This window comes from Colletotrichum aenigma (genome assembly GCF_013390185.1).
Source record: "Colletotrichum aenigma strain Cg56 chromosome Unknown KSG_Cg56_contig10, whole genome shotgun sequence".
NCBI classification, from domain to species: domain Eukaryota; kingdom Fungi; phylum Ascomycota; class Sordariomycetes; order Glomerellales; family Glomerellaceae; genus Colletotrichum; species Colletotrichum aenigma.
Window position 1 is genome coordinate 1,109,798 of NW_023500916.1, and position 15,075 is coordinate 1,124,872.

The 15,075-nt window shown below is 56.7% G+C and overlaps 4 protein-coding genes across 4 annotated transcripts; 1 reads left to right on the forward strand and 3 right to left on the reverse strand.

Annotated features, from left to right (window-relative positions):
- Positions 1 to 208: 208 nt before the first annotated feature.
- Positions 209 to 1,517, reverse strand: CGCA056_v014161 (Secondary metabolism regulator LAE1; the record flags this gene model as incomplete). The annotated part of the gene is made up of 2 exons (XM_037329403.1): positions 209 to 879; positions 1,085 to 1,517. The coding sequence occupies 2 exons, from the start codon at positions 1,515 to 1,517 to the stop codon at positions 209 to 211; spliced, it is 1,104 nt and encodes a 367-aa protein (XP_037171899.1).
- Positions 1,518 to 3,144: 1,627 nt separating this feature from the next.
- fsa4-0 (Methyltransferase fsa4) lies at positions 3,145 to 4,567 on the forward strand (the record flags this gene model as incomplete). The annotated part of the gene is made up of 4 exons (XM_037329404.1): positions 3,145 to 3,478; positions 3,536 to 3,665; positions 3,716 to 4,182; positions 4,248 to 4,567. 4 exons carry the CDS (start codon positions 3,145 to 3,147, stop codon positions 4,565 to 4,567), a joined length of 1,251 nt encoding a protein of 416 aa, XP_037171901.1.
- A 1,240-nt stretch (positions 4,568 to 5,807) lies between these two features.
- CGCA056_v014163 (uncharacterized protein) lies at positions 5,808 to 6,746 on the reverse strand (the record flags this gene model as incomplete). The annotated part of the gene is made up of 1 exon (XM_037329405.1): positions 5,808 to 6,746. One exon carries the CDS (start codon positions 6,744 to 6,746, stop codon positions 5,808 to 5,810), a length of 939 nt encoding a protein of 312 aa, XP_037171900.1.
- Positions 6,747 to 14,046: 7,300 nt separating this feature from the next.
- Positions 14,047 to 14,816, reverse strand: CGCA056_v014164 (uncharacterized protein; the record flags this gene model as incomplete). The annotated part of the gene is made up of 2 exons (XM_037329406.1): positions 14,047 to 14,368; positions 14,560 to 14,816. 2 exons carry the CDS (start codon positions 14,814 to 14,816, stop codon positions 14,047 to 14,049), a joined length of 579 nt encoding a protein of 192 aa, XP_037171897.1.
- Positions 14,817 to 15,075: the final 259 nt, after the last annotated feature.

Below are 15,075 nucleotides of genomic sequence, written 5' to 3' on the forward strand. Positions count from 1 at the left end.
TGAGTAGTGGCATTTAACGTAAGCCTGTGATCATAGGGCTCCGGGCATGAATCCACACAAGAACAACTCATACAATGAATCTGCAGGTGGGAAGCTGAGGTCAAAACGTCTGGAAATTTCTGACTCCTGTGAATATCATTCATCTGCCACTCCTTTTCTGGTATCTTGAAAGACTAGTGATGTTTCGCGAGAATAATACAACTTGCTTCTATAATTCACCTCCCGGCTTCTGTCCATAAACAACATGAAACGTCAGATACGAGTGTATCGACGTATTCATTAAACTCTTCCTGACATCAATCAAGAAAATCTCAACCTCGCTCGCGCTCCACTTCAAGCCCCTGGTCAGGGGCGCCATACTGACGGCCTGCAACGCATCAATAAGCATACTGCGGTTGTACAGCCCAATAGTCTTCAGCTTCTGGTCCCTCGGCCACACCCCAATGGGCACCTTCCACACCTTTTCGGTCACATTTTGGAACCCGCAGTTTCTTAACAGTTCGGGGTTGCGCTCCATCATCAACGGATCGATACCGAAGCTTCGGAACCCGGACATGCAGAGATCCACAAATTTGCCATAACCGTACTGCTCCGGTCCAGGCATCGTCCCATCGTCACATTGAAGATGAAAGCGAAGTTCTTGCAGCTCAACCCAGCCGCCAGGCTTTAGAGACTTGTAGGCTTCTGAGAGGAGTCCAGGCCAGTTCTTGATGGCCATGCATATGTGCCGCGCGTGCACGAAGTCGAGTGAGTTCTCGGGCCAAACCCAGTCTGCCTCGGCGTCATCGATCATGAAGCGAACATTGGGGGGAACCCAATCTGGTTGGATCGGGGAGAGATCGATGCCAAGCACGTCTGCTTCCGGGTATTCATCGCCGACTTTGGGCATGTTAGCCTTGGCTCCTATGTTGGTTCAATGACCGAATAGGGGATGCGAAGTGGGGACGAAATCGCTTGGCCATGCGACGACATTCCATGGCGAGGATGAGCAAAGACATGCCAAGCATCGGATCGAGAGACCCAAGAATTAAGAAGAGACAACAAGATGCGCGCAAAAAAGGTAAGAGGGGGATGGAAAACCTACTGTCGATCGCCCAGATCCCCGTCCCCGTGCCGATATCAACAATCTTCTGCGGGTTCTCCAGCGGCGCGCTGTGCAGCTTGCCATCCATAACGTTGACGCACATCGCATGCTTCATGTCCTCGCGGTCCTGCTCGGGCTCGTCGTTCGGCAGGAGGTACCGCCCTTCCATGTACTTGTGATACCGCCGCGTGTTCTCGAAGACATAATCGCGCACGCTGGCCGACATCGACGTCGATGCTGAATGAGAACTTGCCGAGTCGAAGCCCTCGTCCCACGTCTCGTCCGCCCGTGATGATGCGCCGTCATCTGTGTCGGCCTCGACTGTGTTCTCGGCTTCGAAGGGGTGTTGCGGCGACTGTGCCCCAGGTCGCGATTCCTGCGGCTCAGAGGCTGGCGGTGCTGGCGTTGCGGGGGCTGCTGCTGTGTCCGCCATGGCTGCTTCAGCTGACACGGACCAGAATCCAGATATCCGTTGATGATATCTCGAATCTTCAATCGGGCTGGTGTCGTCTCAGTGGTGCAAGGTCGGGACCCGTGATCTCGGCCGTAACAGTCGTCAGATGTGGCCCTGAGGGCACGAGCGCTCGACCAGGGATCTGCCCTTGGAACTGATGAGGAACCCTGACGTTGGAGATCGGCGACAGCACGAACTATCGCTGAGGGGCAGCTCGGTGTATTAAATGGCCTCGAGAAACCTTAAAAGCCAATCGCGGGAGCCCGGATGCGCAGTCTCGGCGGACGAGATTCGGTCGAGTCAGCCAGATCGAAGTGACAATCGTTAGTTGCTCGGGGCGATTCAGCAAGAAGGAAGCAAAGAGAAAATTTGACAAGGGGCCAAAGAAGAAAAAGCCGTTGGACTGGTTTAAACTACGAAGCGGCTCCTACGTGGTGTCGTGTCAGCAATGCATCAGCCAACACCGGCCTCGAGTGCGCGAACAGAGTGAGCTACCTTCACTGACATCAAGTGTCGAGACACTAAAGGGGGAAAATCAAAGCCACCACCAAAAGATGCCACCCCTGCGCCCATCCTGCCTCAAAGAGAGCACAGCCTATCACGCCGCGCTACCTGACGTCTTAGCCGGCTCTGGTCGGAGCGGCGGCGCTGGCACCAACCTCCATTCCAGCTCGCTCAGCGGCGGATTTGTCTCTCCGCGAGGGGACGCTTGAGGAGGAGATGGCCAGGAGCAGGATAGCCGGGACGCCGCCGATGCGGTGCACCAAAAGAGGCCGGCCTGGAACCCATTTGCACGCGGTGGCGTTTTCGCCCGTGTCTCTGATCCGTCAAGTCATATTCATGCTCCCCCCCAATGCTGCCGCTTCCTTTGAGATACCTGCCCCTCCCCTCATTATTAACCCCTCCTCCAACTCCTATTTAGCCCGCTTCTTCCTGGTCATTTGCGTCTAGTCCGAGTTTTAGTCTGGTATGTTGCCATTGGCTGGACGGCGGTATCTCCTCTCTTTGAAGAGCAGTGAAGAGGGAAGAGGGGGAGGACTTTTAACATTCATTGGACGTGCGCGGCACGTTGTCGCCGGCACATGGGTGGCTACACACCGAGCTTCCGCATCAAGCTAATAGCGCTCCTGCAGCTGAACCTCGCTTCACTGCAACCGGGAAGAAGGGGACTATGGGTCTTGAATGGACGTGATGGATGGAGGCAAAGGCCCTGCTGGCTGTTTATCATTCCTTCGCTTCTCTTCTCCTCTTCCGCTGTTGACCTGTTGCGTGCCCCTCCTTGATTCCAACCAGCTTGGTATCGATTGGCACAAGCTTAAACCTTTCATCCCATTCTGCCCACATTCCGTGCCTCTCTATTGTCTTCCTCCGCGCGCCGTCCCGTGTGCCCGGTCACTGTACTTTTGGTACGGGTGTGACGTCTGCGCATGCAATCAGACCGTTTTGATCGGCAAACGTGCAGCAGCAATCACCGCATTCTCCAACACACATACGAGGACCAAAAGAAGGAGTTGTGTAACAAGCCACTTGCTCGATTTCCACCAGTCGATTCCCCACAAAATAGTCAGACTCCACCCTTTTAGGAAAGAGTCTACAGGCTTGTTCAATGTCGGGAGACGTCGGCGATCAGGTCCGGGCGGAGGCGACCGCCGCCGCGGACGAAGTCACCGTGGCCCTCCAGACATTCCTCAAGGAGCCCGGAACGACCGGGAGTGACCTCGACAAGGGCCAACGGCGGCGCATCGTCGACGCCGCGCACAAGCTGATCTCCGCTGTCAAGGACCCGGGCGATGAGTGGTTTGACGCGACGGCGCAGGTTGCGCAGATGGGTGCGAACAGACTGTTTTGGGAGTGGAAGGCCTACGACCACATCCCGCCGGAGGGGAGTATCTCATATGCAGAGCTCGCCAAGAAGGTTGAGGCCGAGGAGTCTTTGATACGTAAGCGAAGCGACCGTAGGGGAAGCTTGTGAGGCACAGTAGACTGACACTTGCCAGGGAGAATCGGAGGTGTGCTCACGTCGATGGGCATTTTGGAACAAGTGGGTGATGATGATGCTGTTGCTCACACAAAGCGCTCGCGCATTTACACCGACGGGCAACCCGCTGGCCAAATCGTTGGCATGGCGTACGTTCACCCTCTTCCTTGTGCATGTTACATACACTGACACTCGCCAGCTGGGAAAATGGAATGGTGCCGTACGTCCAAATGCCAGCATACTTTGAAAAGTACGGCCGCAAAGAACCGCAGACGCTCAACCATGTTCCAGGCACCTTCGCCTACGGCGTGCCAGAGTACGGCTGGTACGAAATGCTGCAGCACGACCCGCCACGCATGCAGCGCTTCCTGCGCGCCATGGGTCCCATCGAAGAGAAGATGCCCATCTCGGGCATCTACGACTTCACATGGGTTGTCGACTACGCCAAGGCGAACCCGACGGACCGGGCGGTGTTCGTCGACGTCGGGGCCGGGCGGGGCCAGTCCATCAAGGCGATCCACAAGGAGAACCCGGAGCTGCCGCTGGACCGGTGCGTCCTGCAGGACCGGCCGGAGGTGGTGGAGGCCGTGAAGCAGCTCGATGACGCCGACATGAGACTCGTCAGGAAGCAGGTCATAGATTTCCACAAGGAACAGCCCGAAAAAGGTACCCGATCCCCCCTCTGCACTCGCGATCGGGAGGTGTGAGACGTGCGATGCTGACTGCTGCAGGCGCTCTTACATACTGGATCAGGCGGTGTCTGCACAACTACGGTGACGAGCTCGCCGTCAACATGCTCCGCCTCATCGCGGACGCCATGGCCGCGGACAGCCGGCTGCTGATCCAGGAGGACGTGATGGGCAACCCGCCTCACTACACCTCCACGATGTTGGACTTCATGATGTTGACGTTCGGCGGCAAGCAGCGCACGCTCGAGTGCTGGACCGACGTCCTGGGCCGCGCGGGGCTGGAGATTCGCAGCGTGGCGAAGGGCCAGGGGCCGTGGAGGCATCTGGCTGTGATCGAGTGCGTCAAGGCTGGGCAGAAGTGAGACTCGTTGTGAGGATCGGGCTGGGTTGGGGGTTCAATCGGTTGAGAGATTGCGCCCAGCCTGCATGGCGCAGCGTGTCGCGGCGGTGATTTGTCTGTTGCTCATCAGGAGTCGATGTTCAACGAGCGGTGAGGATGGCTGTTGGAATTATTCGAAGACTAAGCCTAAGCGGCGTTGGTTGAGCGGAGCATGAGCGAACTGGTGGGACGGGGAACCCGGATCGACAGGAGGCGTTTCCACGTTCACGGTCCAGGTCCACCGCTCGCCAAGGGCTTTTGACATGGTGAAGCGGAGTCGTGGTGCGTGTTCGATTCTCTTCGTGCGCGGCGTTGCAACACCACAATGTCGACAGATCTCACGATGTTAATACACAACAGCAAATACATCACAATTCTTGTGCCTCATGTCCATCAAGACCGTCTGACTCGTCCTCGTACCTGAATTGGACATTATGATCCGTCATCTGACCTTTCCAATCTTCACCGCCTCTTCCACCGGAAGCCCAGCCGATACGGGCCGGTCCGTTCGTCGGCCACCGGATCCGGGCGGAAGGCCCGGGCTTCAGGTCCAGGACACCGCCCTTCTCTGTCTTTCCTGAAGGACGGGTCTAGCGGTGTCCACCGCCCCCTTTTACATTCAAGTTGCAGTAGCATCACGGTCTGGCGCTGGTTTCTGGGCGATTAAGATCAGATGAACAATGAGCCGCACTTGAATGAGAATAGACCACATCAAGATGAATTGAGAGAATTCACAGTATAGACATCAGTTTGTGTTATTTGATTTAACGTGTTTCGATTGAAAACCTATCAATAATTTCTCATATTGTGTACGGGTCTCGTAGTCTCCAGATACATCCTCCGCCATCTTCTCCTCTCGAAATGACTTGCCGCAACTCTCATCGCGTCATTCTATCATCTATGTGTTTCGCTATGCCAGTCTGATATTCGACCAAATCTGTTCATGCCTCATTCCTTCATGCCAGGAAACAACCTTCTCAACAACAAACATTACAAAAAACGAGTTAGGCAGTACCGCAAAAGCGAAAAAAAAAGGACAGAAAAGAAAGAATAAAAAAGTGTCAAAATGCTGGGTATAGAACGCCAATGCAGCCTGCCCAGCCGCGTGTGCAAATGCCAAGAATAATGCATGCGAATCCGTGTCCCCCAGTGCCCATATTTCGGTAAAGCAGTTTCAACACCAGCGTCGAAGCAGAAAATCAGTTAAAAAATGGGTAGGCAATTTAAGCCGTCTTGGATCGGCGCCAGCCAAACCAGCCCCTCTTCCGCGAGTTGAAGTCGCACTTCTCGGGCGTCTCCTCGTCCAGCTCGAGCCTGTACCGTCGCACACTGCCCGTGTCGTCATCGAAGGCGACGTGCTTCTCCTTCGGGACGAAGCAGTCAGGGACGAGGTGCCGCCTGCACCAGCCCTTCACGCCACGGCTGGCAGCATCGATGGCCGCGTACTCGAGCCGCCGCGTCCGGTCGCTGGTCCAGTAGTGCGTCGCCTGCGGCGGCAGCGTCGCGACCTCGCCGGCGGCCTCGCTGCTTTCGGGCTGCCGCTGCTGCTGCGTTGGTGAAAGCAGGCCGCGCTGGTCGAGCTCGAGGTCCTCGCCGCGCGGGGACGAGCGGCGGCGGTTGGCGAGCTCGAGGTCCGTCGGGTGCGCGGGGAAGTGGAAGAATGTCGCGGGCTGGGCGTGCGCGTGCGAGGAGCGCGAGGAGGGGTGGTAGAGGCTGCTGCCGCTGGTGCGCGCCGTGGTCGGATAGGGGCTCGTTTTCGGGGCGCGGCGGATCGTGGGGCGGCCGCGGGATCGGGGCTGTTGCTGGTTTGAGGAGGACTGCGACGAGGAGGCGGTGGATGTGCGGCGGGCGTAGGAGAGGGAGTTGCGTGGTGGGAGGGACTCGTAGCCGGAGTCTTGACGGCGCATCTCGGCGGGTTCTGGCTCCTTGTGGTGGTGTTTTTGGTGGTGTGCGGAGGAGAGCGGCGCCGGGGCCCGGACGGTGGTGGTGACCGGTGCCGGAGCGGGGGCTTTGGAGGGCGGAGAGCTCGGGGCGTAGAGCTCTACGTCGTGGAAGGATTGGTATGCGCAGGTGTGGTATGTCGTGTCGGAGGCGGCGACGCTTGCGCGGGACTCGGTGCGGAAAGTCGCCAGGTTGGAGGGGAAGGGTGAGAGGCGAGACATGATTGCGGTGGTGTTGGGTTGGTGAAGTTGTGTTGTGTGTATGTGCAGTATCGTCAAGAGTTGCAGTTGCTCTCACTGTTGGAGGCACAGGCAAAGAAGAGGGTTGATGTTAAAGGTGTAAAATCAAAGGGCGAGTATTGCAGAACGTTGAACAGGTTGTTTTGAATCCTCGCTATAAAGCCATTGGAGGATTTCCCCCCTCAACTCGATGAATGCAGTGAAGCCGACGATCGAGGAGTGAGTGGGTATGAGTGTGTTGGTGGACTAGGCGCCAACGAGCGAGCTTTTAGTAACCAAGCTGCGAGCCGCGATGGGTTTTGGTGGGAAAAGAGACGTCTGGAGAAAGGGGGCCGGAAACCGATTGATTGTGTGTGGCAGGCCTCCCGGGGGGAATGTGTATCAACGAGATCGTAGACGAGATTTTCTCGTCAAAAGGCGGAGATGAGGGACGGAGTGGTATCAGAAGTTGCGGTCTGAGGAAAATAAAGAGACGAGACGAGCACCCCTCTCCGGTTGAGGGTCCACGATTCCGAATTCGCGTTGATCTGACGACAATAGTGTGTCGGAGAGTGGACTCTTCTTCCCGTGTGGTTGGTTTTGATTTTTTGTGTGCCTTTTCTTCTAGAAGATTTGGGAATCCCTGCCTTCTTGTGACTCTTCGCCGGTGGAGGACGATGTTGTACAACAGAAGAGGGGATTGGATCTTTTCCCTCTGGCTTTGGAAGCAAGCTGCGAGAGAACACAAAAAAAATATGTTGTGACAGGGCCCCTCTCTGCGGTGGTGCAGGGCTAGACGGGGCAAGCAACTTAAAAAGGGACGATGAAATCGACAGGAATCGGAGCGCCCTCCACTATCGGACAGGGCCTGCTGGTTCGCGTGTGTTTGCTTGACTTGACACCCCCCGGTTCGCGGGTGGCAGGGGAGGTTGTCGTCGTGGGCGGGCTAGGGGGCCGTGATTGGATCAGGATGTTGCGGTGAGGCGCCGCGATGGGGGGGGGGGGGGGGGGGTGTCTCGTGGTGCTGCAGCTGGGACCTGGGATGTCTTGCTGAGGAATGGGGGCGTGTTTGATGGATGTTGGAGCTCCTTTCGAGGCGGGGTGGGATGAGGGTGCTGCTGCACGCACAAAGCCCTGCTGGGGCTATTGTTTTTTCTTTTTGGTGTTCTTCTTGTGCCTGGGCTCTTGATGTTGGAGCGCGTGGGGTGATCAGACGTCAAGGTCTCAGAGCGGGGGTTGATGAGAGGCGCGGGTGAGTGTATGCGATGAGTGAGGGAAGAGGCGGGATGAGAATATGTAGGTACAGATGCAAGTGGCAGAGACACCGCCTGTCGCGAAGGCAGGTTTGATGGTTGATCGCCGGGGACACTTATGCGTGGACTGATGAGGTGGCTGCTGCTCCTCACTTCTCTCCTCTCTCGACCTTATGCGGTGCTGGGATAGGCCGCGAGGTTATTCCCCGGTTCGATATGCTTTCTGTGGTGTGGTGCGGTGTGGTGGGTTAGGGGTGCAGGTTGATGTTATGCGGGAGAGCCCCAGTTGGACTCTGCGACGGTGACAAAATGTCAATCAGTGTGTTGGCAGCGGACAAGGGGAAGGGATGGCCTCAGTAAAGAGTTCCGGTCGATGGCTGGATGGCGCCGGTGCGGCGTTGCGGCGTGGTGGCTGGACTTGACTGGTTAGGGCGAGGTACCCAGGCCTTTTTCCTCTTTTGAATGAGCTGGGATCAACTGGTGAAGAGGGGACCTCGATGGGAGGGAATCGGAGAGGATATCGAGGAGAGTCGCAGTCGCAGTGCAGAGCAACACCAATAACGGGCTGTGAGATCGGACGAGAGGGGGGGGCTTCGACTTCGACTTGTCAACTACACCTGCGGCTATGGCTGCTGCAGGACGAGGACGAGGTGGGGGTTTGCGGGCAGGATGGACCAGACTGGGCCTGGACTGCAGCTGCACAACAGCAGAAGAAGAGAATGGCCAGGCAAAGAGTGCGTCGTGGATGAGACGACAAGCCGCCGACGTGAGTAGTTGCCCGGGGTTAGAATACAAGGGGGACGGGGCACAGTCGCATATGTATGTCTCAACCTCGCGCAGGAAAACAAGCTGCGTAAGTCGAGGTGGACGCCCGGGCTGGCTATCGAGAGGAAATGGCGGTGATATATCACAAAAAGGCTCAAAAGAATCCTGCGAATTGGGCCAAGACAGTTCGACTCTGCACCGGACCAAGCCCGATCAAGTTCAGACGCCAGAGCGAACGACAAGAGACAAGACAGGGTGGAAGGGGGTGGAAGCCTGCAAGGCACTGACTTGCTCGTTGCTTGAACGGGCCAAGAAAGCCAAAAAGGCGATGATGGGAAAAGGGCCTTTCGTGTTGCAGAGTTTCGAAAGTTGGGACGATGATGGACGATTGTCGTGTTGCTACACGCTAGGCGGGCAGTGCTCCGCTCCAGCGCACACTTGAACAGGAACTGACGTGACTGTTGCTTGAGAGCCGACAGTGACAGACAGAGAGTCTTGCGGTGTTCAACCCCTCCTTCGGATTCTAGACCGCGTTGTGTCGCTGTTTGATGCGCCGCGGTGGAGAAAGGTAAGAAACACAAGAAACACGGCGGGTGGCTGTTATCCACTTAGGAACGCAGGCGTTTTTGGCGTTGGGTTCGCGGCCTTCTTTCGCCGCAGTTGGCGAAGGGGCGCTGGAGATTCGTCGGCTCTTCTTTGGTGTTATTCCCTCTGGTTTTTTGCCGTCTTGTCGTCTCAAGTTTGTGTTGCGAAGCTGCAATGCGGCCCTTCCATGCAGCTAACTGAGAGAGGCGTGGTGTAGCCTGTAACCTGTACGTACTCGGCCTGTATCCGGGCTAGGCTGCGTCTCCAACAGGGTTGGTGGCATGCGAGTTGCATGCACGCTGTGTGTGTTTGTTGCGTGGTGAGGTGAGTGAGCGCAGCAGCACGTAGTGTACCTAACGTACGAATAGTGTGCATGCACTCGGGCGAATCCTGGGAGAACTGGAGCGGTGCCTGGCCTGGCCTGGCTGCTACGAGTATTGCGTAAGTTGCGGTTGTTGCAGGACAGGCTCGACAGCCGAGATTTTGTTGGGTCTGTTCTCAAGGGGAGGAGGTCCTTGAGAGTAAGACTGGAGAACAGCGGTGACGCCGAATCAGGGAATTGGCGAGATGGGCAAAGTTCAGAGAGAGATTACGAAAGATTGTGGTGAGGGGAACGCGAAAGTGAGTGACGAACAGCAGGCGAGATGAGACGAAAGGTCGAATTCCGCCGTGCCGTAGAATTGAATGATGAGATAGAGGCGAAAGAGGCGAGACGGTAAAGCTTGGAGACGAGGATGGCCTTGTTGATATCCTGCTCCACCTTTTTCTTGTGAATGTGATGCGCTGTTCGACGCTTCGTTGATGTGGGATGAGAGCTAAGTCGTCACTATTGAGGACGAGTCCGGCTGGAAGCTCCGCGGTGACGGTAAAGGTGCCTCCTAGCTTTCTGGCTTGCGGAGGAGGACGGGCGGACGGGAACGGGATGGCGGCGGCCTGGATACAGAATCTTTCGCAACGTCGTCACCGTCGTGTCTTGCCCGGCGCTCTCTCGGCTTGTCTATCTAGCTGTGACTGAAAGCTCAGCTGGCAAGTGTTTATTGTTGATTTGTTTTAACGGTCGCTTGTCTCGGTGGTGTTCCTTGTCGTCGTTTCGTCCCACCGGCGCCTTGTCTCAATCTTCAGCTTCCTGGGGAATAACTTTTCAGACTGCGACTTTTTCGAATGTTACTTTTACTATTACCCCGTCTTCTTCGTGTGTGTCTCGTCTCGAGTGGATGATTGGCGGCGGGCATCAAAAAGCCAAGAGGAACCACACAAAGTCAAGGCGAGACGCGCTCCAGGGCCTCCCCCTGTTCGCTGGTCCGGCGGCCCCTCACTGGAAGTGTCCCCGCGTAACCGCCGATGTCGCTAGAGAGGGCTGGACGAGGGCGCGCAAAGAGTTGTGGTGTGTGCAACTCGAGTCAATCATCGGGTTCCCCTCTCCTGTGGATGTCCCTGCACAGCGTTTTGGTCTGGCAAGAGAGACGAGGGGAAATCGCTAAATGCCCTGATTTGCTGTGGACATTCGGGAATTCGATATTTTGCCGTGCTAGCGAGAGAATCGGCGAGCCCAGTCCTGCGAGTTGAGTTGGCTGTTGACGATGATCCTTCAAATCATAAGAGAGGGTGTTATTATGTGACCCCTCCGCCAACGGCAATGTAAGAGGCAGCAGCTCTGCAGCCTTAAAGCTTCAAAACAAGCCGATGCGGTAGCATTGCGAAAAGTCACGTATCACAAGCCAAATGGCCACCCAAGTCCCCAGCTGCCTACTACTGAACACCGAGCAGTCACGGCGACTGGACGTGCCATGTAGTTCGTGTAGTTCAGTCATCTGAGAGACCGCAGCGCAGGCAGCGAGCCACAAGTGTCTTGGGCGTTATGTCAATGGTCTTGTCTAGAACATGGACGGCCGAACGGGAGACTTGGACCGGTTGGACGGGCACCACGTCAAGTCGCCCAAGCCGTGCGCCTCATTGGATGCTGGTGACAGTCGTGAGTGACACTTGGTGCTATTTCCGTGCGTTCGTTGCAGGATCCAGCGGCAGCGGTAGCACGCAACGCTTCGACTCTCTCTCTCTTACTCGTTCATAGTCACTGTTTCTCCTTTTCACATGTCAACTCCTTCAAGGCGCCTGTCACACTCACATACACACGCACGCTCAACCACACCACGAGTCAGCTCCGTGGCTTCTCCTACTACACCCACGTTTCCCTCCTCCATATGCAGAGTCAATTGACCACCGATCCCACTCGTCCCCTGATTCACTCCCACCCCCAACTCCAATCATCGCCTACCGCGTCAACTCAGCCAGCGACCCGGCCGAGGCCGAGGCCGACCCTCCTGGCCCAGCGCCAGGGTCATCGTACATATCCGTTCTGCGATTCGCAGCTTGCGCCGATGGGTTGATGACATCTGACGGGCAAGACGGGTGAGCGCCCGACGTACATAGTGTCTCCCGGAAAAGCAACGCTCCAGTCACTCGGCGCTGTCTTTCGGAGATCAATCATCTGAAAGCGCCCACACACGCAGGCCCAACACTTGCTGGCTGCAGACTAACGAAAAGAGGAGAGCACACTGAGCAAAAGACCCCCGTAAACCCCAAAGCACAGCTTCAGCGCTTCGCCTCCAATCCTTGAAGCTTTATCCTTCACGCCAACCTTATCCTCTTACTCGTGTTTTTCCCCATAAGCCTGCTCCTCTCTTCCCACGTAGTCTAATTCCAGGCAAAATGCGAACCGTCAGCGCCATCAGGCCGTCCTTCCGGCAGACGCCAAACTTAGCAGGCTGGCGAAGCTTAGCATGGCCCCTCGTCCGACCCTCCATCGCGTGAGGTTCGCGAACGCAGGACAACCCTCACGATGCTCAGCCACCGACGGAAAGCTCCCACCACCCACCCTCCATCGGCGCGTCCTTCGAGCAGTGCAGCCCTCCCTCAAAGCGGCAGTGATCCACGAGCCCACGAGGTCACGTTGACTGGTGATTGACACACACACACACACTCCCAAATATCGCCGGCCACGCCTGGCCCTGCCGCCTTGAGACATCTGAACATGCTCCCGACTGGCTGCACCGTTACCAAACGGCTGCGAACTGCCTGGCTGTTAGCTGCCAAGGCTGCGCAACACCCTCAAGTCCAATCAGAGTTGCTATTCAGGTCGTCTTTGCTTCTTCCACATTCCTCACACAAAGCACCTGACAGCGACAGGCCTTTGTTCACGTCGCCCTCGAAGTCCAGGCCTTGAACCGTTTGACTGCCCTCTGGCCCCCCTCCCCCCGCCATCTTATCCGCTGCCGAGAGATCTTCCCTCCCACACACGTCAATCCTCTGGGACTCTAGGAGCAAACCCCCGGGTCCGCATGCCTCTTTGGGCATGCCGCACACCTCTTCTGGGATGATCGCTGTCAGAACCCTATCCCCCGGTGCGTGCGGAGTAGCACCCGCAGAGGGACCCGTGGGCGGGTGGGCAGGGCAGAAGGGCAACAAGCAAACCAGACCAGCGCACAGGCAGCCGGGGCGGGAAGCCAAATCGTAGGAGAGAGAGATTTACTTAGGGCTACTGCCGAGATCGCCCTCCCTAATTTTTTCTTTTGCTGACCACCGACCGGTCGTTACGCTGCATCAACATGAACACGGGACCACAGAGGGGGTAGTGCTGGTGGTGTGTCACATCCCGAGGTTCTGGACCTTGCATTTGAATCTTTCCGTGCTGCTGCGCTTCGGCGTAGTGTATGTACTTAGCAGACGGGCTCCTGCGCAGTGATCTTCGAAAAGAAACAAACGAACGTGAACGTCGTGTCTCGAGCGCGTCTGGGGGCCTGGCCGTCGGTTCCGTCACACGGCAGCAGCAGTGAACATGAATTTACACGAGCCCGCGACCAGAACCTCGGCGAACGCGGCGTCTTACAGCCGATTGTGACTTGATGACACGGCAGAAGGAAAGAAACGAAGCTGTTGTGAATCATCTGCCGTTGTCCCGTGGCATCAAGCTCCCTCCCTTGCCAGCGCTCGTCCGCTAGACGTCACCACGGCCGAGCATCACCGACGAAGGGACAAGTCCTCCCCAAGATGGGCCCATTTCCATGTCTCATCAGCCTCGTAATACGTGTACCGGAGGTGTTCAAGATGCGTAGTCACAGCGGAAGTCCCGGCAAGAATGGTAGCTTCAAGAACCAAGAACCAATATTAGGAACAACTAACTGGCTATTGCGTAACAGAGAGCACCGATCGACGCATGGCACAGCCCGTAACCATGCGCCGTCATCCAGACGAAAAGAGACCACAAGAAAACAACAGACGATTTGGCTTCTCCTCGCTCTTCTTCCTTCGCTGCCGTCCGTCCATTAACGCCAAGCTCTTATTTCCATGCGAACGAACCCCAAACCGCAACCTTCTCGCCTCATCCGAGCCGCCTCCCGCTGCTTTGGCGCAGAGAAGATTAGCCTTTGCGCGATTACGTTTTGTGCTCCTGCTGCCGCCCGCCTTTCGCCGTCCACGTTCCAGGGGCTCTCCCAGCTACGGCTTTCGTGACCGTCGGCTAACGCGATCCTCTGGCGGTCTTTAGTCGCAATACCAAAAGGCTAGAATAGCCATGAATCTAATACCGCCTTTGGCCCGAGGTATCGGGAACCACCCATCCATCGTGGCTAAAGCTGAACCATTAGCCATTGTCATGAGATCCCTTCCCCTCATCAGCCCGTAATGCTCCGTGATGACATCGTTCAGAACGTCCACGACCCCCTGTGACACGGCCCCTCACCCAGCACGGTGTGCTCCGGCGCCGCGTTGCCGGCCCAGGGTATCTGCACCAGCACCGTCGGCTCGTCGCCCGGGAACTCGGTGAAGTGCCCCGCGTGCACGCTCATGTTCTTCACGTCCGCCGCGATCACCAGCGACGAGGACACCGTCCCGGGCTGGATGTAGGCGACCGTCGTCTCCGGCGGCTGCGCTGTGTCTTCAGATCCTGGGAGCGGCATTGCTTGAGAGGCGTTCTTTGGCGCAGGCGAGGTGATGCGGATGAGGCCGTTGACGATGACGGTCAACCTACGCGCAGTCAGTCGTCTGCCTCTCAGTTCACCCACACAGTGACGTCAACAGCGAAAATTTGACATGAAAATGAGGATCCCAAATGAAGCGATCCCCCATGTCCGTCAAGTTTCAATCCCACCAGACGAAATGTCCAGCGACCAGGTAGTCCCCTCCAGGTAGCATGAAAATTGGGCAAAATTACTCACTGCACAGCCGGCGCCCAAGCTTCACCTACCGTCGTCCTGGGTTGGATGATAGACCACTCTGCGCGCGTCAGGTCGCCGCCGAATGCGTAGTTCAAGGCTGCGCGCGCCTCGACTGGGATGGAGTCGATTTGCCAGCATTCGATGACGGAGTAGCCGTTGCGCGTTGAAAGGGCTGTGATGTTGAGGGGTGTGTACGCGGCGGCTACATGGGATGAGACGCCTAGAAGGCCAAGAAGGCTTACGATGGATACACGCATGATTGAGGATTTGTTTTCACAGCCTGGAGGACTCTTTGTTCGAATGATGATGATGGCTGATTCCCAGCGTAGATTTTTAAAGAGACTTGCCTGGTGAGAGTGAACACAGATTAAGGTACGGCGAGCTGCAGGAATGGTCGGACCTCCGGACGCCCCAGGATTCGGGGTGGTTGGGGGTTGTTCCTGTCAATGCACAGCACGACCTTGGACGATGACTTATGTTGAATATTGTACCTTCTAGGTTGCTTTCTTTCCGATT